Below are 24,494 nucleotides of genomic sequence, written 5' to 3'. Positions count from 1 at the left end.
CCTTCTGAGTCTGGCGGACCACAGAGGTTTGGCCCCACCCCGGCGGTTACTGAGACCAGCTGAAGAGTGCCCATCGTGGGGCAGGCAGGGCCTGGTTAATGCCCACAGGACCCTCTGCCTGGCTCTCTGTGCCACCTGGGCAGCCCTGCCTGCATCTCATTTCTTGCATCCAGCCCAGACAGGCAAAGCAACAGGGGCCAGATAGTAGGACTTTGGCAAAACCAGAAGCCCAGGTCCTATGGAGGGCAGGGTTTTCCACCATGGGGGCTGAGACCCGTGAGTGAGTTGTGAGTCAGTTTTAGCAGGTCTCAAGAAATAATATTTTAAAAAATGGAATGGGGGTAAGAAGGAAAGCCTCCATCGCTCTTAGTAAGGTAACCGTATCTGGTGGCACCTTCTTCAGCTGTATGTGCCAGGTGCACACTGGGTGGTGGGGCAGTATCTTCCTTGCCTCAGGTCACTGTCAGAAATGTCTGGAAAACACAGCTGGCCCAGGGGTGTTCAAATAGCATTTGAAACAGCCTGAAGACCATCTCAGGACCACCCCTGGCCTGCTGGACAAAGGTTTGTGTGTTCTGGTCCTCAGGCAGGTCCCTTCTGGGATGTGGAGGGAGTGGGGAAGCAGAAAGCCGACATGGGTCCTTGCTGCTGGATGACCCGACAAATGTCACAGTGGGACAGACTCACCATGAGTGATGCCCCTGGTGTCTCTCCATGTGTCCAAAGGGCACCTGTCGGATTAGATGGGGGCCCACCCTCAGTTTAACTTAACTTGATACCCCTGATGACCTAGCACAGTCCCAGTCTTAGGAGGTGGAGCTTAGAGCTTCAGTGTATAAGTGGTGGGGACGGTCAGTCCTTGGCACCAGTGAAAACGAATCTATCCACGCACTGGAAGTGGGCTCCCCATCAGCTCTCCGAGGAGCAAGCTCAGGAAAAGGATTTCACTCTGGGCCTCCATTAGACAACGGTGAAACTGGACTGTTTTGCGTAGGGTTGGGGGAGGTGGAGCCCACGGCCTGTTTAGACACATGGCCACGAAGCCAGCCCTCGTTTGACCGTGACCCTGTGTGTGGACTTCAGGTTCTTGTTTGGAGCCCGTGAGTTGCTGGGCAGGCTTCAGACCCGTGTCTCTCGCCCTGCAGGTGATCGTGTGGGGGAACTACGGGCGGATGGAGCGGAAGCAGTTCATGGGTGTGGCCCGCGTGCTGCTGGAGGAGCTGGACTTGACCACCCTGGCCGTGGGCTGGTACAAGCTCTTCCCCACCTCCTCCATGGTGGACCCAGCCACAGGCCCCCTGCTCCGGCAGGCATCCCAGTTGTCCCTTGAGAGCACCGTGGGGCCCTGTGGTGAGCGATCTTAGTGCCGGGGATGGGGAGGGGCTCCCCGAGATGGCTGGAGACCACCCAGCCCTGACCTGGGACCCCAGGCCCAGGGGCACATTGAACAGAGGAGGATGGGGTTCTCCCCCACAGCGGGGGAAGCAGAATGGGGAGACCTGCCCCCCTCGGGCCCCTCCTCACCTTTCTTTGCCTCCTCCCCGAGACCTTCCCTCTCCCAGCGGGCTGGCGCACTTTGACTTGGCTGGCCTCGACCTGGTGGATGTGGCTGCAGTCGGAAGACGACGGAGGTGGCAGAGCAAACCCCCACCTGCCCAAACACTGTCCCACCTCTTCCCCTTTTGCCTCCTCGGGAGCTGCTGCCCAGAGCCAAGTCGAGGACCCAGCCGGCCGTCTCCATGGTGCCAATTACCAGCAAGTGTCTTTCCTGCGGCACCGGGTTCAGGCAGGACACCTGCCCCAGAGCCGACCGGGCAGCTTCGCAAGGATCCAGAGCCAGCTCCTGGGGCCCACAACCCCCACTTGAAGAGGAGCTTGGGCCTCCCTCTGCCTGCCCGTGGAAGGAGCTTTGCCGCAGCTGTCCGAGTCAATCTGTCCATCCCCTCCTGCCTGCCCCTCTGCCGGTGGCTCTAGGAATGGAGGTCCAGCAGGAACTGAAGGAAAGGAGGCAAGGGGACCCTTTGCTCCATGGCACTGTGACAGACTCGTCTGGGAACTGTGGGTGGACTGGAAGGACACTGTCACCTGTGTTTAGGTAGAAGTGCTGTGGGACCCTGAGGTTCCAGAACCCCTGCCCAGGGAGATCGCCGTCTCAGCATGTGGGGGGTGCTGGGTTGGAGGGGGCTTGGGGAAAGCTAGGATTGGGACTGGCGGTGCCATGGTAAGGGTTTCCAATAGGGGGACCCTTCTTGTTGGATGAGATTGAAGGTCATCTTTTCTACCCCTCTGCCTCAGTTTAGGGGTCTGGGGCGGCATTAGAGCCCCCTGTTTTAGTCTTTGTCAATCATCCTGCACTGAAGGCACAGCCCCTTGGTTCCCTTGATTGTCTTGGTTCAAGGGAAGGAGTGGGATGCTGCAGGGGCTGAGATTTGGGAGCCTGGGCGGCTGCCTTCCCTGCTGGGCCCCAAGCCCTTTCGCATGCCAGGGAGGCCTCTGGAGGCCGCAGGCTGGCTGGTCTGTCTTTATAGAAGCACATTTCCGCCTTCCTCTTCATCTAGTCCCTGCGGGGTAGGGCGTAGTCCAGTTAGCTGGTAGACTTAGTGTTCCCACCCGGGGCCTGTTCCTAGCTCTGACTAGTCTTTTACGGGGTGGAGAGGAGACCCGAGGACTTTCCAGGAGCTGTCTCCTGGCTGGCTGGGCCCTGCTGGTAGCCGCTGCTCCTCCTCCTCCCCTTCCTTCCTCTTGCTGTAGGGTCGTAGCTGAGCTGCCCGCTGTACTCAACGTTCTGATTACTTGCCCTTGGTACCGATTTTCTTTATAAGGCACTCCTGAGGGTGGCCGAGCCTTGCCGAGAGGGCCTGGGTGCCATCAGGGCCGCATTTTCCACTGGGAACACCTGAGCTGCTCGGTTCCACCGAGGATTGCTTCCACGTGGAACTCTCGGTCCCTCAGCCTGGTTAGGCCCAGGGTGTCCTTTAAAATTCTGGTTGCGTTCCATCGCCTCCATGGAACTTCTTAGTTGCACGGCAAGAAGCGCTGGAGATGCTCCTCTTGTCCACGAGGCCTTCAGAAGCTCTCAGGACCGTGCAGGGGTGAATCCTGAGGCTGGGGCCCAGGGAGCAGGGCTCAGTGGGCTCCTATCCAAGGCCCACCGTCAGCCCCTCCCCCATTTTTTTAAACATTGTGATTTCTCTGATGTTTGTTTCTTATACACCATTTGAGATATTTTGAGCCAGGAGAGGAGAGAGGGCTTCTCTTTCTATCCATCATTGCTGTGGTTTTTCAGGGGCCACTTTTCAAGGATGGGGCAGAGCCTGGCTGTCCCAAGCAGAGGGGGAGGGAGCTCATGCTGACTTGTCCTCCCCCCTCCATCTGAGCCCTCCCTTGGGTGTCTGCAGAGCCTTGGGGTGGGGGGAGGGGAGAGAGAGAGAGAGAGAGAGAGAGAGAGAGCTCTCCAAAGCAATAATTACCCCCTGGGGTGGTCAGCGAGGCCCCCCCAATGATTTTCTTGTTTGTTCTGTGAAATCTCGCTCACCTCCTGGAGGGGTGGGGTGGGGGCTGGAGCCCTGTTTCTCTGTATCATCATCGTGAGCACGTGCCCTCCTAGGAGGGGCTGTGACCATTGGGTATGGGAACCATCGTCTGTCCTCGCCAAAGGAGGGGGGTTGGGGAGGGGGAGTGATTATTTTCATCATTAGCTTTGGGCAGCCTTCAAGCCCAGCCTGTCCCCGCTGCTGTCTGATCCTTTGCCAACTCAGACTCCACCATTTGGATAGGAGCAGAAAGGGTGGAGCTGGGGGGCCTTTCTAGCTCTGGGGTCTCTAGGGGACAATTCTTTTCTCCATCTCTGGGCAGAGGTCACATGCAGGGGTGCCATGGGAGGGTGTCATCTCCACCGTCCTTGTCCAGATGCCTTTTCATACTAAGGGAAAGGGCTTTGGGGACCTTTAGTCCATTTCCACTTTATAGATGAGATCTAGCCTGGCACAGGAGGAGCCACCCTGGGGTCACCTAGGCACTCAGTGGCACCCTTAGCCTGGGCTTCCTCCTCCCAACTGGCTGAGCTGGAGCCATACCAGGATGAAGGGGCTGCCACATGCCACACTCCCTTTCCCGCTCCTCAGAGCCTCCTAATGGTCCGCAAATAGGGGCAGGACAAATTGTAATCCCTACAAAAGCCTAGGCAGCTGAAGCCCAGCAGTGGGGAACGACTTGCCCAGGACCCCCTGCAAGTCAGCGGCTGGGGCAGAAGAGGGGCTCCTTCAGGCTTCCTTCCTGCACCAGGAGACGGTCGTGCCAGGGCAGGTGCCAGGACCGTATTCCAGCTCAGCCCCGGGCTGCACACCCCTGCTGTGCTCCACCTCCTGGGCCAGTGTCTTCTCTGGGTTTCGGGGAGAGGGTTGCCAGGGGACCGAGGCTTCCTAGCAGGCTGCCCAGCTGACCGAGGGCCTGCAGGATTGGACCAGGCTTGGATGTGTGGCTGGGGCTTCTGTCCAGGGCCATAGCTCTCCAGGACTGGCTGGAGGGAGAGTTAGAAACACCAGCTTTGGCCAGGGCACAGGGAGTGGGCAGAGGCACCCACCCTCTGGGGACTTCCCCGCTCTCCTTCACCTGTCCAGGCCTGCCTCCTCTAGTGCTCTCCACACTTGCAGGTTCATACCCTTGACCCCCACAGGAGCCCTGGGTAGTAGGTGGAGGGCAGCCTGTGTTGTGGACTCCACCAAGAGGGCAAGGTGAGAGGAAAGTGCTTGGCGAAGGTCCCGCTGTGAGGGAGTGGCTGAGCCCTGACCAGCATCTCTAAGCTCACTCTTCCCCAGGAGGTCAGCTGGAAGTTCAGGGGACGGCTGTCCACTCTACAGCCTGATTCGCCACCCAGTTCCTTAGGCCAGGAGCCCCGGGGGTGCTTCAGTGTTCGGAACCCCACGAGCTCCGCTCCTTTCAGAGGCACAGCTGTTGCATCAGGCAAGGTCACCTGCATTTATTTATTGAGCAGCAGTGCTGTGCTGGGCCGAGGGGACCGACCCCCTCCCTCCCCCTGTACCAGCTCCCCTGCCCTCTGGGAGGGCCCATGTCTGTAGAGCAGCACCTCAGAGAACGAAAGTGTTTGAGCCCAAGAGCTCACCTGACGAGGCCCGAGGCTGGGCTCATGCCCATTTCACCCAAAGCGTCTGTGAGGGCCGAGTGGAGGCTGGAATGGGGGCAAAGGTGTCACCTCTGAGCCCTTTGATGCTACAACTGCCTCCTATAGGGGGTGGTGGGTTAACGGGACCCTGGGTCCTCAGGCTGGGGGCCCTCCCACCCACCTTTTCCTTATGCCCTCTCTAGGAGCAGGACCGCCCAGACCTTTGGGGAGGGAGGGTTTCTGGGGCCCCTGGGTTGGAGTGGGTCACACTGCATTGTGTTCATGACCATGTAGCTCATGTTAACATTAAAGTTTTTGGCTTTTCTAACTGGGCTTGTTCTTGGTTTGTGTTGAGATGGTTCTTTCTGGAGGGATAAAGTTTCTAAGGGTCTTAATGCTGTGGGATGCCAGGATGCCCCACCAGGGTCTTTGTTAATCCCCTAATGGGGCTGAGACCTGTCTGGGAAAGCCCTGCTGGAGATGCACAGGAGGGAGCAGGGTTCTAAATGCACCCAATTGTCTTACTGATGTGGAAACTGAGGCCCAAGGAAAGAATGAGATTCCCAAAGTCACAATGCTGGTGATTGGCAGGACCCCAAATAAAGTTCATCCCACAGCACCAGGCTGCCTCCTGGGGGCGGGGTCCTAGTGACATAGGGGCTGTCAGCAAGATCTCCTTCATCTGGGAGTGGGGCTGGCTAAGGACAAAGGATCAGCTTTATGCAGTGGGGGTGATCGTTCAAACGTGGGTAATTCTGTACAGGCTGGGTGAACAGAAAGAAGTCATTTAAATGTGCAAAAAATGGCTGCTGGGGAGGTTTCCTTCCGTGCATCTGTTCTCCGTGCTTCTAGCTTGAGCACCTGGCTTCCCCATAGGGTTCCAGTGCTGAAAGTTGTACATTTCCCTGCCGCACATGACACCATCTCTTCACAAAACACGTAGCCACAAGTCTCCCCTCTGAAGGGCCAGCAAGTAAGGTGGTCCTATGCAAGGGCTCTCCCAGGTGCTGATGTGGCCAGGCCTTCCTGCAGCAATGTGGACTAGGATTTGCACCTACGGAGTGCCTACAGTCTAGCTAGTGCTTATGATGCACCATAAGGTATTTTTGAGGGGCTGCAGGAGATGAGCATCAGAAGGTAGTGAGGAGCCACTCCTTGCAGAAGACAACTTCAAGGCCTTGGCTCCTCTCCAAGCCCCCGGGTGGGTGCGCTGGGAGATGCTCCAGATGCTCCCAACCAGGTTTGACCCCGCCTGGCCAGGGCTGTCAGATGGACCGGGCCCGGGGCCTGTCTGCCCTGCTGCCGCGCACGGCCACAGGGCTCGAGGGGGGCGAGAAGCCCAGATTGTCGCGGGCGCACCTCTCCAGCTGCCGGATGCGGCGGCAGGAGCCACAGATGGAGCCCCCGGGGCCGGGGGCTCGGCGGGGCCGCGCGTGGCTCTCGGGCGCCGCCCGGTGAAGCGAGCCGGCCAGGCGGGCAGCACGCTGGGGCCCCTCGGCGCTGGCGGCCAGGAAGCGCAGGACGACGAGGTTGAGAAAGGCACCGATGACCGTGAGCCCCAGCAGGATGTAGAGGAAGCTGAAGGCCACGTAGGGCGGCTTCCTCTGCAGGGCCTCCTCGCTCTGCAGCGCCACGAAGTCCCCGAAGCCGATGGTGGTGAGGGTGATGAAGCAGTAGTAGTAGGCGTGGAAGAAGGACCAGCCCTCGAAGTGCGAGAAGGTGGTGGCCCCGAGCGCCAGGGTGGCGGCACACGCCAGCAGCCCGGCCACCACCATGTTCTCGGTGGACACGTGGGGCCGTCGCAGGCCCAGGCAGCGCTTGGCCCCCAGCAGGAGGCACCGCACCAGCGCGTTCAGCCGCTCGCCCAGGCTCTGGAAGGTGACCAGCGTCAGGGGGATGCCCAGGAGGGCGTAGAACATGCAGAAGACCTTGCCCGAGTCTGTGCCTGGCGCCGCGTGGCCATACCCTGTGCCGGGAGAGCGGAGGGAGGGTGGTGAGAGCCCGGCTCTGTCTACCAACACCCTCAACACCCTTGGTGGCAGCCTGCCCCTGGGTGTCCCCCCATCCCAGAGCCCGCTGAGCATCTTCAAATGCCAGACCTAACCAGGCCATTCCCTGGCTTTAAGACCTTGAGTGGTTAGTCGTAATCTCCCCAGACTAAACAACCCAAATATCCCTCCATTAGGGAATGGATAACAACCTGTCGCACATCCCAGCAAGGGAGAGACCCACCTGACTTTGCCTGGTTTATGGAGTCTTGAAAACTATTGCTTCTCTATTGTGGCATTGAAAGGAACAACCGACTGTTGCTTGCAGCCACAAAAGCTGGATCTCAAACCAAAAGGTAGAATGTGCCACATGTTCCACTGAAAGACATTCTGGGATTAGCACAGCTATGGGGACAGAGAACAGATCCGTGGTTGCCAGTTTCTGGAGTTGGAAGAGGGGTTAAGTACAGAACTTAACAGGAGTTAAGTACAGAGCAGCCAGAGGCCGAGGGAATGGTTCAACGCTCTGAGAGTCGCTGTTTCACTAGGTGTAAGTGTACCTCGGACACAAAACCAAACCAAGCCAGGCAAAGGCTTCTAGTGTCCACTGGTAAAGTCCCAGCCTCACGAGGCATCCCAGCTCTTTCCTGATCGGGCGCCTCTCTCCAGCCGCACCCCTTCTCTGGCACCCCACTCTCTGGCTATGCCTTGTTTCCCCGCCAGCAGAACCCACCCCCACAGGCTGCTTCTCATGGCTTCTCCCTGCTGGGTGGCCTTTTCTCCTCTCCCCCAGTCCATTCCTCCCTTTCCAAATTTCACCTCCGCCTCTGCCATTGGCCAGCCCTCACTAAATGCCTCTTGATTCTGTTTGGATCTGGTGTAGGGATTTCTTCACTGTACCCCTCACTCTTATAGGGGATCAAGACATGAGAGGACTTCCTTGAATCTTGCATCAGGATGCCATTAATGCAGAATGGGGGGTGCCTCTTTCTGGAGAGAGAAGCAATAGTTTTCAAGGGTCCATAAACCAGGAGAAGTCAGGTGGGTCTCTCCAACAGAATATGCCTCTTCCAGCAGATCCGTGCCACTGGCCAGAATGTAAAATACACGAGCCTTCCGGTCTAGGTAGGTAGTTTCACAGTTAGGAAGTTAGCCCTCACGTGTGGGCAAAATGACATATGCTCTGGGTAGTCACTGTAGTAGCATTTTCAGTCCTAGCAAAAATTAGGAACAACCTAGGTGTCCATCAATAGGGGCTTGGCTACATACATCATGGTGCCATCTGAAAGATGGAGTACCACACAGTAGTGGTTCTCAGCCCAGAGTGCTTTTCCCCTGAAGGGACGTTTGGTGATATCTAGAGACATTTTTGTCACAACTAGGGGGAAGGGGAGGGTGACTGTGTTGTTGGCTCTCCAGGATAGAGACCACAAATACTAATATCTTGCAATGCACAGGACACCTCCACAACAGAACCACCAGGCCAAGATGTCAGTTGATCAGAGATTGAGATGCCCTGCTAACTGCAATGAAAAGATGACCCAGCTCTTTAGGGACTGTTATTAAAAAAAAAATCACCAAAATATATTAAGTGAAAAAAACAAGAGACAAAATTATGTGTATGATATAATGTCCCTATGACGTGTGTTATGTTCAAAGGAATACATTGGCAGAGAATACAGACTGAAGGATACACAAGAAAGTGGTGACTCTATCTGATTGAGAGAGAAAGTGATGGGTTAAGAGACAGGGCAGCCGGAAGATTTCCTTTACATTTAACACCTTTTCACGCCCTGTGAAGTGTGTGCCGTGGGCTTGTGGACTATTCACACCATCAATGCAAAGAACTGTACAGCTAAAAAACTAAGGCTGCCTTCCACAGTGCTCCTGCCTGGCCCTGACAGTTTGCCTCTGTCCTTTTTTTTAATATTTATTTTTCAGTTTTTGGTGGACACAACATCCTTGTTTGTATGTGGTGCTGAGGATCGAACCTGGGCTGCCCGCATGCCAGGCGAGTGCGCTACTGCTTGAGCCACATCCCCAGCCCCTACCTCTGTCCTTTTAAAGGGGATTCTGTCCATCATCAGACTTAAGCTCCTTGAGGGCAGGAACCATGGCTTCTCCATAAAAGTTTATTGACTGAAATCAAGTTGAGGGGATGCTAGAGGGAGACAGAAGGGCCTCTTTTAGGAATAAGAGTCCAGGAAATGCTGTTTCCACTGCTCTAGGCTATGCCAGATTTTGGCAGATAACGAAACAAATAATGATAGTAACTAAACATACTAGTACTCTACATGGGTTATTTTCTTTAGCCCTCCTGGTGACCATATGAGATGACATTATTATCCCTATTTTAGAGATAAGGAAACCAGGCTCAGAGGAAGGAAGCTGCCCAAAGGTCCCAGGGCCTGAGTTGGTAGCCACTATCCCCAGGGCTTCTGAATGCTTTTCTTCTATCCAAACAGAGGTCAGGTTCCTGGGCCCTGGTGCAGGGCTGTCTGCAACGCAGACCACACCCGCGTGCAGGTGGTGGCGCCCCCAAGTGGTCAGCCAAGGCAAACTCCTATTTCCACTCAGTTATTCTTTCCCAGGGCTCCACAGGCATGTCAGAGGGATACAGGCAGGAGGGAAGCCAAACCCATCTGGACGGCCTCCAAAAAATGTAGGGAAGGGCAGAAAAGGTGGGTGGGGTGGCATCCACAGTGACACAGTGACAGGGACGGTCTCAGGCTGAACCCAGATAGAGAAGCAGTGGTACCTATGTAGACAGGAGGGGGCAAAAGGGCTGAATGGGAGCTGGAGGCAGAGTTGACAGTAAGGAATTATTATTACTAGTGAACAGTGCCTCCTTAGCCTCAGGAACTGGGCCTTGACCTCACCTAAACCTGACAACCACCCAGTGAGGTAGGAACAATTGCACTTTGCCTTTGATAAAACCAGGGCTCAGAGAGGTACAATCAATTGCCTGAGAGGGTAGGTGGCAGTGGAAAGGAACACAAAACTCCATGTAATTGTACAAGTTGTGCTTTGAACTCCACCCCTAAGCCCACAGCTCCCATTCTTGCAAGAGCATTAAGGAGAAACTCTTTCCAGGGCTGGGACTTCCAGACGACTGCTCCCAGCCCAAGGAGGTGCCTGTACATCCTGAGCTGAACCTGTGGGGTGGCTGCACCAAGCTTGGAGCCTTGCAGCGCAGGCTTCTCTCCTTTGCGGTTTCCCCAGACTTAGACTCAGTAGGTACCAGTCAGACGGTAGTCATGGCAACAGCTGGTGGCCCAGATGCTGCAAAGAACTGCTCTGATCCCTGAGGGTGTGGTCCAAAGCTTGTGGTAATTAGTCATTCCATTAACAAAATATTTATTGAGCATCTATTATGGGCTAGGCACTGGGCCAGACAGCAGTGACTAACACAGACGAGGTCTCTGTTCTCATGGAGTAATGATAATAATTATTATCATTATAACGCAAGAAACTTTTTTTTTGGTAGTGCTTTCTGTGTCAGGCAGTGCGCTAAAACTTTTGCACCTATTATCTTCTTGATAATAATCTCCCCATAAAACCGGAACAGAGCTAATCGATAAACGCTGTAATTTCAGAAGAGAAAAATGTGACTCTGAGAGCTTAAGCAACTCGTCTAAGGTCACACAGCTGGTGCGATGCAACGGGGCAAGGAAGCAACTCTGGGCAATTGGTCCTGCAGCCCCACTTCGTCTGTCCCCCAGCCCCTGGGGCGTGTCCGAGCACTCCCGCGCCAGCCTCTCAACTAACACTGTCGCCTGCAGGTCCTGCCTGGGCTGACTGACAGTCCTACTCGGCAGGAGGCAAGGGAGGCTCGACCCGTCCAAAGTTGCTCCGCTGGACGGAGGTGGCATGAAACCCGGAGGCGCCCGCGGCTGGGACCGGGCGGCGCGGAGGGGACGCGCCGGGTGGCTCACCGATGGTGGTGATGACGGTGATGGCGAAGTAGAAGGAGCCGGCGAACCTCCACTGGCGGCCGGCGCGGTGCGGCTCTGCCTGCCGCGCCAGGCGCTCCAGCTCGCGGTAGTCCTCGGCCGAGAAGCCGAACCGCCTCCGGAACTCGCTGCGCTTCTGGGCCAGCAGCCGCCGCCGGCCGCTCTCCGCCTCGGACTCGAGCGCGTCGAAGACGGCGGCGCCCGCCAGCAGGTAGCACAGGACGCAGAGCAGCAGCGCCGCGGTGCGCGCGCTCGCCCGCGCCGTCCACATGGCGCCCGGCCCGCGCCCCGACGGCTGACGCGCAGCGCCCGGCCGACAGCAGCGCGGGGCCTGCCCTCCCCCGCGCCCCGCCCCCTCGCGTCGGCCTCGGCTCCTGCCGGCGCCGGGGTCTCAGACCCTGACGGCCCGGGTCTGCAGAAGTCCGTCTCCACGCGCCCGCTTTCCTTCCGTCAGTCAATCATCCGGCAGGAGTCCACCCCGCACCTACTGATGCACACAGGGTTCCAGGTGAAAACAAAGCTGTAGCAGGGTTGGCTAACACACACGAAGGTCACTCAGGACCGTGTGAAAAAGAGGAAAGCAGTGCCCTGGGATGATGCTCCTGAGCAGCAGCTCAGGTGGTCGGGAAAGTCACCCAGGTGAGTCACCCAGGCAGCCAGTGCAGGTTTCTGCTTCCAAACAGAAGGGGGCAGGCTTGGCAGCCAGGAGCAGCAAGGAAGCCAGTGTGGCTGGAGTCCAGAGAATTGGGGTGCAGGGTGGGGTGGGGGACAGAAGGGAGACAAGAGACTTGGCACAGGGTCTTATGTGGGTCTGTTCTTCGGCAGGACTGAAAACTACAGAAAGGCTGCCGCAGCACACACACAACACAGCCATCTGAGTCACATTTTTAAAAAAGAGCCTGGTGGTGGTGTTGGGCTGTGGCTCAGCCATAGGGGGCTCGCCTAGCACGTGCCAGACGCTGGGTTTGATCCTCAGCACCACAAAAAAATAAATAAATAAATAAATAAAATAAAGGTATTATGTCCAGCTACAACTAAAAAAATTTTTTTAAAAAAGAGCTGCCATGTCGAAGGGGGAAGGTGGCAGAGAGCAGAGGGGAGGCTGGTGTAACTCCAAGTGGGTTAAAGTGGTCTGGCTCATGCACATGGCACTGGAGAAGGAGAGAACTGGGGCTGGGGATGTGGCTCAAGTGGTAGCGCGCTCGCCTGGCATGCCTGCGGCCCGGGTTCGATCCTCAGCACCACATACCAACAAAGATGTTGTGTCAGCCGAGAACTAAAAAAATAAATATTAAAAAATTCTCTCTCTCTCTCTCACTCTCCTCTCTCACTCTCTCTTTAAAAAAAAAAAAAGAAGGAGAGAACTGGATGAATCTGGAGTACCTTAAGAAAGTGGAGCTGGGTTCCCAGCCAGCATGTTAAGGGGTCTTCCTGGTGTCTGGGAGTGTCCGCATGACCAAGCTGCAGACAGTAGACAATGGGCAGAAGTGATGTCTGCCACTCCCAGGTCTGGCCTCTTAAAGTGCTCCCCTTGTTCCCCACCTGCAGGCTGAATGCAGAACACTAAAGAGACATCTCAAGGCCATGTACCATCAGGAACACTCATTTTGAACTTCTATTCCATTGTGTGAAGCCCCTGAGATTTGGGGCTGTTACTCTGATATGTGGAGGGCTAGGACTTGCTGATGAGTTATGTGGCGGGGAAAGGAGAGGACTCAGTGTGGCCCCTGGTCTTTGGCCTGAACGGCTCAGTGTTAGGTCTTCCATTGACCCCACTCCTCCGGATCCCACTCCAGTTCCCCAGTACCCAGTGACACTGTTTTCAGCGTCCTGGTAAGCCTGCTGGGGACTCCAAACAGGGAGCTCCCAGCCTCCCCAAGTCTCTGCTGAAGCCTTAGTGTGTCCCCGAGCTGGCTCCAGCCTTCCCCATGCCTTGTTTCCTGCAGCCACCCTAATTTTACCGGATTGCAGGGAGGAGATAAAGAAATATGTTTCCAGAAGCAGGGTCAAGGCTAAGGCTGGGGAGACCTGTCTGGACTGGACATCTCATGGACTTCACATGGAACCCTTACTTCAGTGTCCAGGAAGCAGGCACGGGGTAGAATTGCCAAGTCCTCACTCTCAGGTCATGGCCAAGGCAGGACTTGAACTTGGGGCTGTTTGACTCCTGAGATCACAATACTTGTCTGGACTGATGCTGCTGGCACCTCCCTCCCTCCCCCCTCAGCTCCATGGACCTTGCTGTCCTTACCTGAAAAGGGAATAGGGAGCCTGGGCCACCACACTCCCCCTCCTCTGCAAAGGTCCTGTGACACACAGCTGAGAGGTGCTCTGTCTAATGCACCTGCTGTGGGTGGGTATTATTGGGGCTGGGGGGAGGGGACTGTCTGCCTTCCAGGCAGGTGACTCTGCCCTGTACTTGGCATTTTTGGTTCAGCAGCTCTATTTTAAGGCAGAGGAGGTTAGAGTTTGTGTATGTGTGTTTCTCAGCTTGGAAAATCGTCAGCTGAACAGTCACCAAAAACAGCAACACCCGAGGCCCCCCCTTGAGATACCCTGCTTCTGTCTCCTTCCTGCTTTGGGGATCAGGAGACCTAGTGATTTTCCTCTGTCCTGTTGTGCTAGTGTCACAACCATGACCCCTCGAGAAGGCCTGGGTGTTTCTTCTTGCAGAGCTCCAAGGGTGTCAATTTTGAGGACAACAGAAAAGTAATCCTAACCACCAGGTGAGCCCCAGGCACCCTTCAGTCCCTTCATATCTGAGTCTAGAGCCTTTCGAAAGCTTTGTGAGCCAGCCAGGCCTTGCCATTCCCATGTCAGGGAGAGGAAGGTGAGACCAGAATGAGAGAGGGGACTCGTACAAGGCCACCCTTGGTGGGGTAGTGGTTGAGAAAGCAGAGCCAGCCTACATTCCATCTTGGGCAGGTGAGTTCACCTCTTTAAGCCTTGGTTTCAGCATCTGGGACTCTGGGGCTGGGGATGGCTGCCTAACAGATTCCTGTGGACACTGAATGGAAATGTGTGAACAAGCACTCAACACGGAGAGCTTGGGTTCCTGTCAGCAGCCCCCCACCCCACTCATTCTTCTCTCCCCTTTCCAAACTGCTTATTCTGCAGGGCAATTGTAATCTTAAGAGATTGACTTTTATACTTAAAATATAGCTCAGTGATTTTCCAGAAGACCAGAGGTCCTGGCCATTTTTTCCTGATAAGATCTCTTTCTTGTTAGAATGGATTATTCTAACCTCAGGGGACATCAGATACTAGCTACTTGGAGATGGCAGCTGTGGCCTTTCTGCAGCCTGATTATCATCTAGAGATCTGGCCTGAAAGAAAGTAAAAGCTGCTTCTTGCTAATTCAAGAATGATGTTGGTAGGATTTTAAGGTCTTCCAGAATGTTCTGGGCACTGGAAGAAAAACCTTGTGGTTGAAGACCTGGAGAGATGGAACCTTGACTATTGCCAGGGAAATACCAGTGTTTCCAGGCCAGAGCCCCACGGTTCCCGGGAAGATGAGGGTGTTCTTTGGGGGAACAAATGACAACTGTGTGATTTGTCTTGATTAACTGACTAACCACTGGCCCCAGATTCATGGGCTTCTCACATTATTATCCCCATCTTCCAGGTGAATAAACTGAGGCCCAGGGTAACATTGAAAACCAGCGATCTGGTTGCACAGTCTCCCTGCGATCTTACCCTCCACGCCACGCAAGCGCTGTGCAGTAGATCTCTCTATGATGATGCAGGTGTCCTGTATCTGTCCTGTTCAGTGTAGTAGCCAAATTTGAAGTGTGTCTAGTGCAATAAAAGAACTAAGTTTTAAGCACAGCTTAATTTTAATGAATTTGACTATAAATGGCCCCATACAGCTAGCGGCTAAAGCATGGGACAGCACAGCAACTAGCATTAGCCTATTTAATACACATTTTTTTCTGGCCTCAGACTCTTTGCTTCACCCTTTCCAGCCCAAATGTCTTGTGAATTGTGAGCTCTGTTCCCTCTGTTTCTGCCGTCTCTTGATTCCAATATATTAAGCTGCTGGGGACAGGAGGGGTTGCCTGGGCAGGGGGAAGGGACAGGCCCCTGTCTATGGTGGCTGAGGTCCATTACTGTATGGTAGCAGGGGCCACCTGATCCAGGACAGACTCCTTGCTGGCAGGGAAGGGCCACTGTTAGGAGCAAGAGCTCAGCAGACAGCCACCCCTTCCTGGGCTCCCCATTCCTCGGCCGCATGACAGGGAGCAGATTACTGCAAACTTCCGGGCCTGGGTTTCCTCCTCTGTAGGGAGGAATTGAAGCATTGTCATAAGGAGTAAATGGAGGGAGGCCTGCTTCGTGCTTGGATCATAGGAACTGCCCCACAAATGTCCCATTCACTCTCATCCTCAGAAGAACCCTCTGGTTCAGACCAAAGAAACAGCAGGGGGGAAAAATAGGGGAGAGATGGACAGAGGAAAAGGATTTTTAAAAAATATTTATTGTGAAAATTCTCAGATACACATGAAAATTGAGAAAATAGTCTAGCTGATATCTATACTCTTTCTCTTAGATTTTTAAAATTAGTAACTATTGGTAATTTTCTTACCAATTCTTTTTTTTTTTTTAAAGAGGGAGTGAGAGAGGAGAGAGAGAATTTTTAATATTTATTTTTTTAGTTCTCGACGGACACAACATCTTTTGTTGGTATGTGGTGCTGAGGATCGAACCCGGGCCGCACACATGCCAGGCGAGCGCGCTACCGCTTGAGCCACATCCCCAGCCCTTACCAATTCTTTTAAATGACATAAGAGGGAATTCTTTTAAATGATGTATACCTTGAATATTTTATCCACTCAAAAACATAAACATGCCCTCACTTTCCAATCTAGTCTTCGTTCTCCTATGGCCTTGCACATTGTCCTCTTTAAATAAACTACAGCCAGATCTGTCTTCTGATTTCCAATTTGGGTTTATTTACAGTTAAGTGAGGACCTGCAGACACTTGTGTAGCAACTTGATGGCACAATCCCTCTGGATTCTTGTGGGTTTTTCTTTTTAACAGATCTTTTGTGGTTGTTTCTTCCACACCTAATTTAACAGGATTTCTTTGTAGCAACTAATCCTCATTGAGTTTTCACAGAAATAAATCTCTTCCTTTTGCACTCGTATTTCACCAGCTTAAGGGATATTGAATTCAATGACCTCCTCACAATAACAAGTGCGGCTGGTGCAAACTGGTTTGGGAACGAACCCAACAGACTCTTGGCAAGTATGCCACTCCATGGCCGACACCCAAAGGGGACAAGTGGCCTGCTAGCCATTGGCATTCAGGAGGCTGTGGAAGGAGCGCTGCAGAGCGCTGGTGAGTCTGGTGAGTGGGTTAACCAGGTTGATAAGGAGCATCTTTGTCATGCTAACTCTGGGAGAGACTCCATAATGTGGAAGTGACTCTGGAAGACCCCTGTCCAGCCAAACACCCCAGTGCCCGGAAGTTTGGGGGCAGTGGGACAAGCCTGCACTGTTGGTATGGAGGAAGAGTGGGAGTGTTCCATTCAGGAAGGGCCTTTAGGAAGCAGTGAGCTTCTCCATTCCTGTCTGCAGTGTAGGTGCAGAGGCCCCCGAACCCTGGGGAATGGTGGAGTCACACATGTGAGTCACCGGATCATCCTGTGAAGGAAGGCTGCCGTCTAACCAGATGCACCTGCCTTGTTTGTTACAGCAACTAGCATTAGCCTATTTAATACACTGACTGGGTAGGGCTTTCATGAAGATTAAGTTAGGTTCTGGGGCTGGGGCTCAGTGGCAGAGCGCTTGCCTAGCATGTGTGAGGCACTGGGTTTCATTCTCAGCACCGCATATAAATAAAAATGAATAAATGAATAAAATAAAGATCCATCAACATCTATATCTATATCTATATCTATATCTATATCTATATCTATATATATATATATATATATGTATGTGTGTGTGTGTGTGTATGTGTACATATATATGAAAAAATTAAGTTAGATGACAATGTGTAGCAGACTCTTAAATGGGACTCTTCTTATCATCTCAGATTTCCAGCTAAAGCCACAAGATGGACACCAGGTACTAAATACTATGTTTCAGGAGGCCACAAGACTCACCTATGGGACTTTCTTAGGAAGCTTATACTAGCCTTTCTCTCTCTAGCCCAGCCCCCTCGGCCTACATAAGCTGAGGAACAGAGAGTTGAAAGGCAAGTTTTTGGAGCCAAACAACCTGGATTTGAATCCTGTGCCCATAACTTACTAGCTGTGTGACCTGGGGAAATTGCCTCACTTCTCTTGATTTCAGTATCTCAAAGATGCCATTAATAATAGTATCTACCTCTACCTTGTCTTAAAAAGTGCACATAGGCTATTTAACTGTTTATTAAATTAGATAGCAATACAACATCAAGGTGAAAGGTTAAACTTGATTTAGGAAATTGTTAAATATGATATGACTGGATATTCAAACTGGACAGGGAGGCATGAAAGAGAGATGCGACAGAAAGTGTTGGAAGGAAATGAAGAAACTGAATTCATCTAGGTATGTCTTTCACCAAGTTTGGATTATTCAGTACACCAGTTACAAGTAGGAAATATTTAGATCAGTTTGGGGACATTGAAATCTCAGTACCTGTTCATTCCTATTGTTATTCAAGGTTATGCCAGGTCAAGATCAAGTCCTGAGTTCTTTTTTTTCATATTTATTTTTTAGTTGTAGTTGGACACAATACCTTTATTTTATTTACCTATTTTTATGTGGTGCTGAGGATCAAACTCAGCAGCTCGAATGTGCTAGGCGAGCGCTCTACCACTGAGCCACAACCCCAGCCCATCAAGTCCTAAGTCCTAAGTGATAATACGAATGGGATATTTATGTGGTGATAAGAAGAAATGATTCTCATACTTTGGGGTTTTCATAAAACAACCACACTTCATAAAATATTTACCAGCATAAGCAACGTTGCCAGCTTCATTTGCAACATAAGAACAGTGGGGGGAAAAATCTACAAGTACTGTTTTCAATCACCCTCATTTTGTAGAAGAATCCATTTTATAACCTCTCAAGTTGGGAGGGACATAATCAGGGGCAGAGTAAAGAACTGTCCTTCAGATAGGATTCATTAACCTGACGGGATTTCACTGTTGCCCTTATTTTTAGTACTAGTTCACTGGCCAGTGTTTGAAGACTCCGGGTATAAACTACCATGAAGTCTAGAAGCATTTGGAGTTATGATCGCCTTTAATCCTTTTACTGGTGTGGATCTGGACTGTCCCCAAAAGCTCATGTGCTGAAAGCGTGGTCCCCAATGCAGCAAGTTTCAAAGGTGGGTTTTTAGGCAATGACTGCATCATGAGGGTTCTGACCTGGTCAGTGGATTAATCCATTGAGAGCTGGATGGAGTTGGAACCTAATTGGAGGAAGATGGTCACTGGGGACGTACCTTGAAAGGACTTGTCTTCTCCCTGGCCTCTCTCTCCCCATCCCCTGCTGCCAAGATCTGAACAGCTTTCCCCTGCAATACCTTCCACCATGATGCTCATTATAGGCCCAGAGCAATGGAGCTGGCTGACAGTGGACTGAATCCTCTAAAACATGAGCCAAAATAAATCTTTGCTCCTCTAAGCAGATCTTGCCAGGTATTGTGGTCACTTGTGGGAAGCCATTCTGACACGTGATTGGGTGACTCCCGTTAAGGGCCTGAGGCGCTTTGGCTCTGTCGAAGCTTTCCCGACCCTTTCCTGATGAGAGAGCCCATCCGTGTGGGGGTGTGCCTGACCACTGACCTCGGGGACCCAATCACTGACCCTGACCTTGGAGTGCAGCCCCCCTCAACCTTCATTGGATGGAATTCTCCCCTGAATCTCTTGTTTCCCCAATAAAAGGCTACTCCCAGGCGTGTTCACTCTCTCTCTCTCCTGCTAGCCCTGAGTAATCCTCGCTGCCCTGCTGGGCGGCTAGAGGTGGGAACCAGAGAGGTGAGCCGTCTCGGACCTAGCAATATAAATAAGGTACTGTCTGTGTGTTTTATTTTGATCTCTTCTAACTAACTTTATGCCTAGAACCTCATTAATGAAACCACTGCGCAGGCCGCGTGGTAGAGTCACTAACACAATCCTCATGACAGTCCTTCAACCCTGGGGCTGTCTTAGTCTACATAGGCTTCTATAACAAAAATACCTTAGATTGGATAATTCACGACCAACAGAAACTTACTGCTCACAGTTCTGAAGGCTGAAAAGTCCACAGTCAAGTTACCAGTGGATTCGGTGTCGGATGAGGACCTGTTCATTGTGAATGGCACCTTCTATGTGTCCTTAGGTGACAGAAAGCTCCCTCAGGCCTCTTTTACAAAGGCACTAAGTCCCACCCACTAGGGCACCACCCAGATCACCTCCCGATGACTCCAATTCTTTATAACAACTCCTCAGGGGTTGTTCCAACGTGAGTTCTGGGGAACACACAATCAGACCATAGCAGGGACCATAGTCTACATTTTCTTTAGGAGGATACTGAAGTTCAGACTTTCTCAAGGGCACATAGCTGGGATGTAGGCCTAGTCTCAGAGTTTCCATGTTCTTGAAAAAAAATTAGTCTTTTTACCTGGGCTGACACATGTTGGAAGATCTGTTCCATGTGGTCACTCAGGAACCCAGGCTTCTTGTGGCTCTGTCATGCTCTAAAACTGAGATTCCTCCCCTGAGGACAACAGACCTCAATAGTTTCTGTGGATGGAATTCAGGGATCCATGAACTTGAAAAGGAAAACAATTGCATCTTTATTTCCACCATCTCTGACATTTATCAGTTCCCTCAATTATGAATGAAGACAACAAAATAGTCTTAGTGGTACCCATTCATTACCAAAAAAAAAAAAAAAAAAAAAATCACTGGTATTTTTATATCACATTGAAGTTGTTGCAGATATCTCAAAAATACTGTTTATACTCTGACCACTTTGAAATCATGGTAATTGGAGTAGATTTAGTTGTATACATCTTAAAAGGTGGCTATCACATTTGTTCTGAGTTGGGTAGGGGACTCGAGGGGACTTTGCCTTCTGTAGGGCCCATGTTGGAACCCTGAACTGGCCACCTGGAGCAAGGGGTGAGGCACTGTGGACGCCACATGGGTTTTTATCAGAGCAGGTGTGCAGCAGGTATCAAGAGAAGGAGAGAGGGAAAACAGGACCCGAACGGGGATATCTCAGAGACCAAGAGATGCAGAAGTTAGGGGACAGGAGGGTTAGTTCTTAAGGTGAGCAGGGGCTGCAAGTCAAAGTCATTTCCTGTGTTTGACTCTTTGGGGGCTCCAGGTAGGAGAGAAGCTGTCGAGAGGCTCATGTTACAAGATAAAGAGACCTAGACCAGCCTGAGACGAGAGACATCACTGTGAATGCCAGTGAGGAGGGGTGAGGGACATAAATGTGACATGCATAAGGACCAGATCAATGTGATGGGACACCTAGGCCAGGTCTGCCAGCCAAATTTGAGGGGATCGGGAGACCTAGGCCCCTGCTCTTAGGTCTCCCTGATATCATGATTAATTGCAGTAGGAGAGCAAAAAGGTGAGTTCTCGAGAATCAGTGAAACATGACCCCAGGGCTAAGAGTGCACCTCCATCTGAGGCCGCATTTTAGCCACAGGGAGACAGGCTAACTTTCCATCAGCTCATGAAACATGGTGGCCATTGGTAGCCTCCTCCTTCCCAGGCAGACAGTGGTGAGCCCCTGCCATCCAGTGTGGCTGGAGCATAGAAGAATCTGGAAGACTCAGCAGGCCTGTGAGCCTGGAAGGATTCCGGACCCAACCCGGAGGGCAACTCTGGGCCTTGAAGGGTTCAAGCAGAATAACATAGCCATGGTCATACTCGAGAAGGATCCTCCTGGCTGATGGGAGGACGAGCTGAATGTGTGCAGAGGGCCTGGGGAGTCATCCAGGGGACAGATGGAGGTGCCTGGCTTGGGGCCAGGTGCTGTCTCCTATAGGCATCTGCTGAAATAATATTTTCGGGAAAGAAAGCAGCTGTACTCAGCACAAATAGGGAAAAAAAAATTCTAGACTCACCTCTGGTTGCCTCATTCTGAGGCCTTGAGCAAGTCCCTTCCCTTGTCCAGATGGGGCAGCACCTCTGGAAATAGGAGCCCACTGTGGGCCCCTGCCTCTGAGGCCTCCTGCCTGCCAGCTGCCCTTCAACTGTTCATGCACGTCAGTGCCACTAGGGGGCAGTAGCACATTTCTGTTTTCCTCTTCCCAGTCTGCATTTGAAGTCACACTCTTAGAATTAAATATGACAAGGGGAGGGGGGATAGTAGAGGATAGGAAAGGTAGCAGAATACAACAATTACTAATAGGGCATTATGTAAAATTGTGGATGTGTAACCGACGTGATTCTGCAATCTGCATTTGGGGTAAAATTGGGAGTTCATAACCCACTTCAATCTAATGTATGAAATATGATATGTCAAGAGCTTTGTAATGTTGTGAACAACCAATAAAAAAAAAAGAATTAAATATGACACAGATTTTAACCAGGTGGGAGGTTTGCTAAAACACAGACTTGTAGATTCTACCCCAAGAGCTTATGTAGGATGGGATGGAGCACAAGGAATTTACATTTTTAACAAGTTCCGAAGGCAATGGCTGATGAAAACTGGTCTGGGGAATTGGAGTGAAGCGAGCTCTGGTCCGCGCAGTCATGGCCACTGGGGAATCCTGGGGACAGGGAAGTTGCTCCAGGTTTTCAACTGTGGGTTAGTTTCCTAGGCCCCATTACATCTCTTTTTGAAAAGAAAGCTACATTTATTCTATTGTAAATGACAAATTTTAATTGTACATATTGATGGGGTACAAACTGGTGTTATGGTCTATGCATACAATCTGGGATGATTAAATTCAGCTAATTAACACACCAGTCACCTCAAATACTTATCGTGTTTTTGTAGTGAGAAATTTGAAATTTACTCTAGTAATTAGCATTATTAGTCACCATGCTATACAGTACAATCTTCCCAAATTTATTCCTCTTATCTAACAGAAACTTTGAACCCTTGGACCAATATCTTCCTGTTCCCCTCAACCCTGAATCCTCCAGTAACCACCCCATTCCACACTCTGCTTCTATTCCACATATAAGTGAGACCATGTGGTATTTGTCTTTCTGTGCCTGGCTTATTTCAGTTAGCATCATGTCCTCTAGGTTCATCAGTAAAAATGACAGAATTTCCTTATTTTTAAAGGCTGAATAGTATACCATTATTTACATATACCACATTTTTTTTCTATCCATTCATCGACTGATGGACACGTAAGTAGGTCTATTTGGTATCTTGGCTATTGTGAACGGTGTGGCAGTGAACATGGGATTTCAGATATCTCTTCAACTTACTGATTTCAAACCCTTTGGATGTACACCCACAAGCACAATTGCTAGATCATATTGTTAGCTTTGGAAGAACTTCCACAGTGGTTTCTCTAATGGCGGTCCTGGTTTACATTTCCACCAACAGTGTAGAAGTGTTCCTTTTATCCATGTCTTCACCTGCTATATTAGTCGGTTTTTGTGTTACTGTGACCAAAAGATCTGATAAGGACAACTTGAAATAGGAAAAGTTTATTTTGACTCATGATTTCAGAGGTTCAGGACAGGGTTGGCAGACTCCATAGCTCTGGGACTGAGGTGAGGCAGAGGAAGGTGGGAGGGCAAGACAGGAAAACAGCTCAGGACGAGGGAAACTAGGAAACAGAGAGAGAGAGAGAGAGAGCGAGAGAGAGAGAGAGAGAGAGAGAGAGAGAGAGAGCTCTGCTCACCAAGGATAAAACATAAACCCCAAAGGCACAACCCACTGACCAAACCTGCTCTAGCCACACCCTTCCCACCTGCAGTCACCGCCCAGTTAATCCAATCAGTAGATAACCGCTGATTGGGCTGCACCTCTCATAATCTAATCATTTCACCTCTGAAAATTCTTGCATTGTTTCACACATGAGCTTTTGGGGGACATCTCATATCCAAACCAAAACACCGACTCCTGTTAACTTTTGTCTTTTTTTAATTACTTTTCCTTCTTTAAAAAAATTTTTTAAAAACTTTTTAAAAGTGTTTTTTTAGTTGTAGTTGACACAATACCTTTATTTTATTTATTTGTATGGGGGTGCTGAGGATTGAACCCAGGGCTTTGCATGTGCTAGGCGAGTGCTCTACTGCTGAGCCACAACCCCAGCCCTTAAAAATTTTTTATACCTTTATTTTTATTTGGTGCTGAGGATCAAACCCAGAGCCTTGCGCATGCTAAGCGAGCGCTCTGCCACTGAGCCACAAACCCAGCCCTAACTTTCGTCTTTTTGATAATAGTCATTTTGACAGTTACAAGGTGATATCTTGTGGTTTTGATTTGCATTGCCCAAGGATCAGTGATGCTGAGCATCTTTTCATATACCCGTTGGCCATCTGTATGTCTTCTTTTGAAAATGTTTGCTTGGGTCCTTTTGTGAATTTCTTAATTGGGTTATTTGTTTTCCTGCAATTGAGTTGTTTGTGTTTTGTGCCTACTTTAGATGTGAACCCTTTATCAGAGGCATGATTTGCAAATGTTTTCTCTCTCAAGCAAGGCACATTATTTCATTCATGTAATAATGACTAAACCTGGATTTGCACCAGGCTCTGAAATTAGTCCTGAGATCCATCATTGAACAGAGCAGACAAAAGAAGTTCCAGGACTTGTAGAGTCAGCCTGTAAATAATAAATGTGATAAGTGAGAAAATTATACACTGTGCTAAGAGGTGCTGCACTGAGCACAGACTGTAAGGATCGAAGGTGGAAACAGGGCGAGAGGAACTAGCTGCCGCGATCATCTGGGCAGAGACAAGATGGCCCAGGAGGCAGCCGCTGAGGCCTGCTCCCTGCAAAAGGGGCATCCACAGGGACCATTTATGATTTCTGATGGGAAACCAGCTCAGTCAGGCTGACGATCCGCACCCTCCTCTGCGGAGGGACTCAAATTCTCAATGCCTAGACGCGAGCTCTTTGTCCAGACCTGAATGATCTTGATCTCCACCTATTTGCAGCCACACTGCCCTGGTGAGACCTGTCTCTTCAAAGTCGGAACATGCAGGACTCCCCTCCTGTCTGCCTCCGAACTTGGTTCATCTCTGCTCTGGCTGGTGTCTCAGGTCCATAGCCCCAGGGCAGCTCCAGCGGCTGCCTACCTTCCCTGGATTCAAGGCAGCAGCAGCATTCAGTGTGGCTGGCAGTGCAGAGCCGGGCTCTGGAGCAGGGCTCTGAGTTTGAATCCTGATTCTGCCAACTGGTGTGAAATTGGACTCTTTCCTTAATTTCTGTGCCTCAGTTTCCCCCATCTGTGAAATGAACATGATCATACTTACCTCAAAGGATTATGATGAGGGTCAAGTTGAGTCATTACTAGAAGATGCTTAG

The 24,494-nt window shown here is 51.2% G+C and overlaps 2 protein-coding genes across 2 annotated transcripts in view; one reads left to right on the top strand and one right to left on the bottom strand.

Moving 5' to 3' along the window:
* RIMS4 (regulating synaptic membrane exocytosis 4) overlaps positions 1 to 5,327 on the top strand; it is a 54,783-nt gene extending 49,456 nt beyond the window's left edge. The window contains exon 6 of the mRNA XM_081292261.1: positions 1,146 to 5,327. Within this exon, the coding sequence (XP_081148387.1) occupies positions 1,146 to 1,364 (219 nt within the window). The 3' untranslated portion in view covers positions 1,365 to 5,327. The remainder of the gene's footprint in view (positions 1 to 1,145) is intronic.
* Positions 5,328 to 6,387: 1,060 nt separating this feature from the next.
* On the bottom strand, positions 6,388 to 11,334 carry KCNK15 (potassium two pore domain channel subfamily K member 15; the record flags this gene model as incomplete). Its single annotated transcript, XM_081291442.1, has 2 exons — positions 6,388 to 7,088; positions 11,046 to 11,334. 2 exons carry the CDS (start codon positions 11,332 to 11,334, stop codon positions 6,388 to 6,390), a joined length of 990 nt encoding a protein of 329 aa, XP_081147568.1.
* Positions 11,335 to 24,494: the final 13,160 nt, after the last annotated feature.

Source organism: Spermophilus citellus (genome assembly GCF_964194105.1).
Source record: "Spermophilus citellus genome assembly, chromosome: 4".
NCBI lineage: Eukaryota > Metazoa > Chordata > Mammalia > Rodentia > Sciuridae > Spermophilus > Spermophilus citellus.
This window is presented reverse-complemented; position numbering and strand designations above follow the sequence as displayed.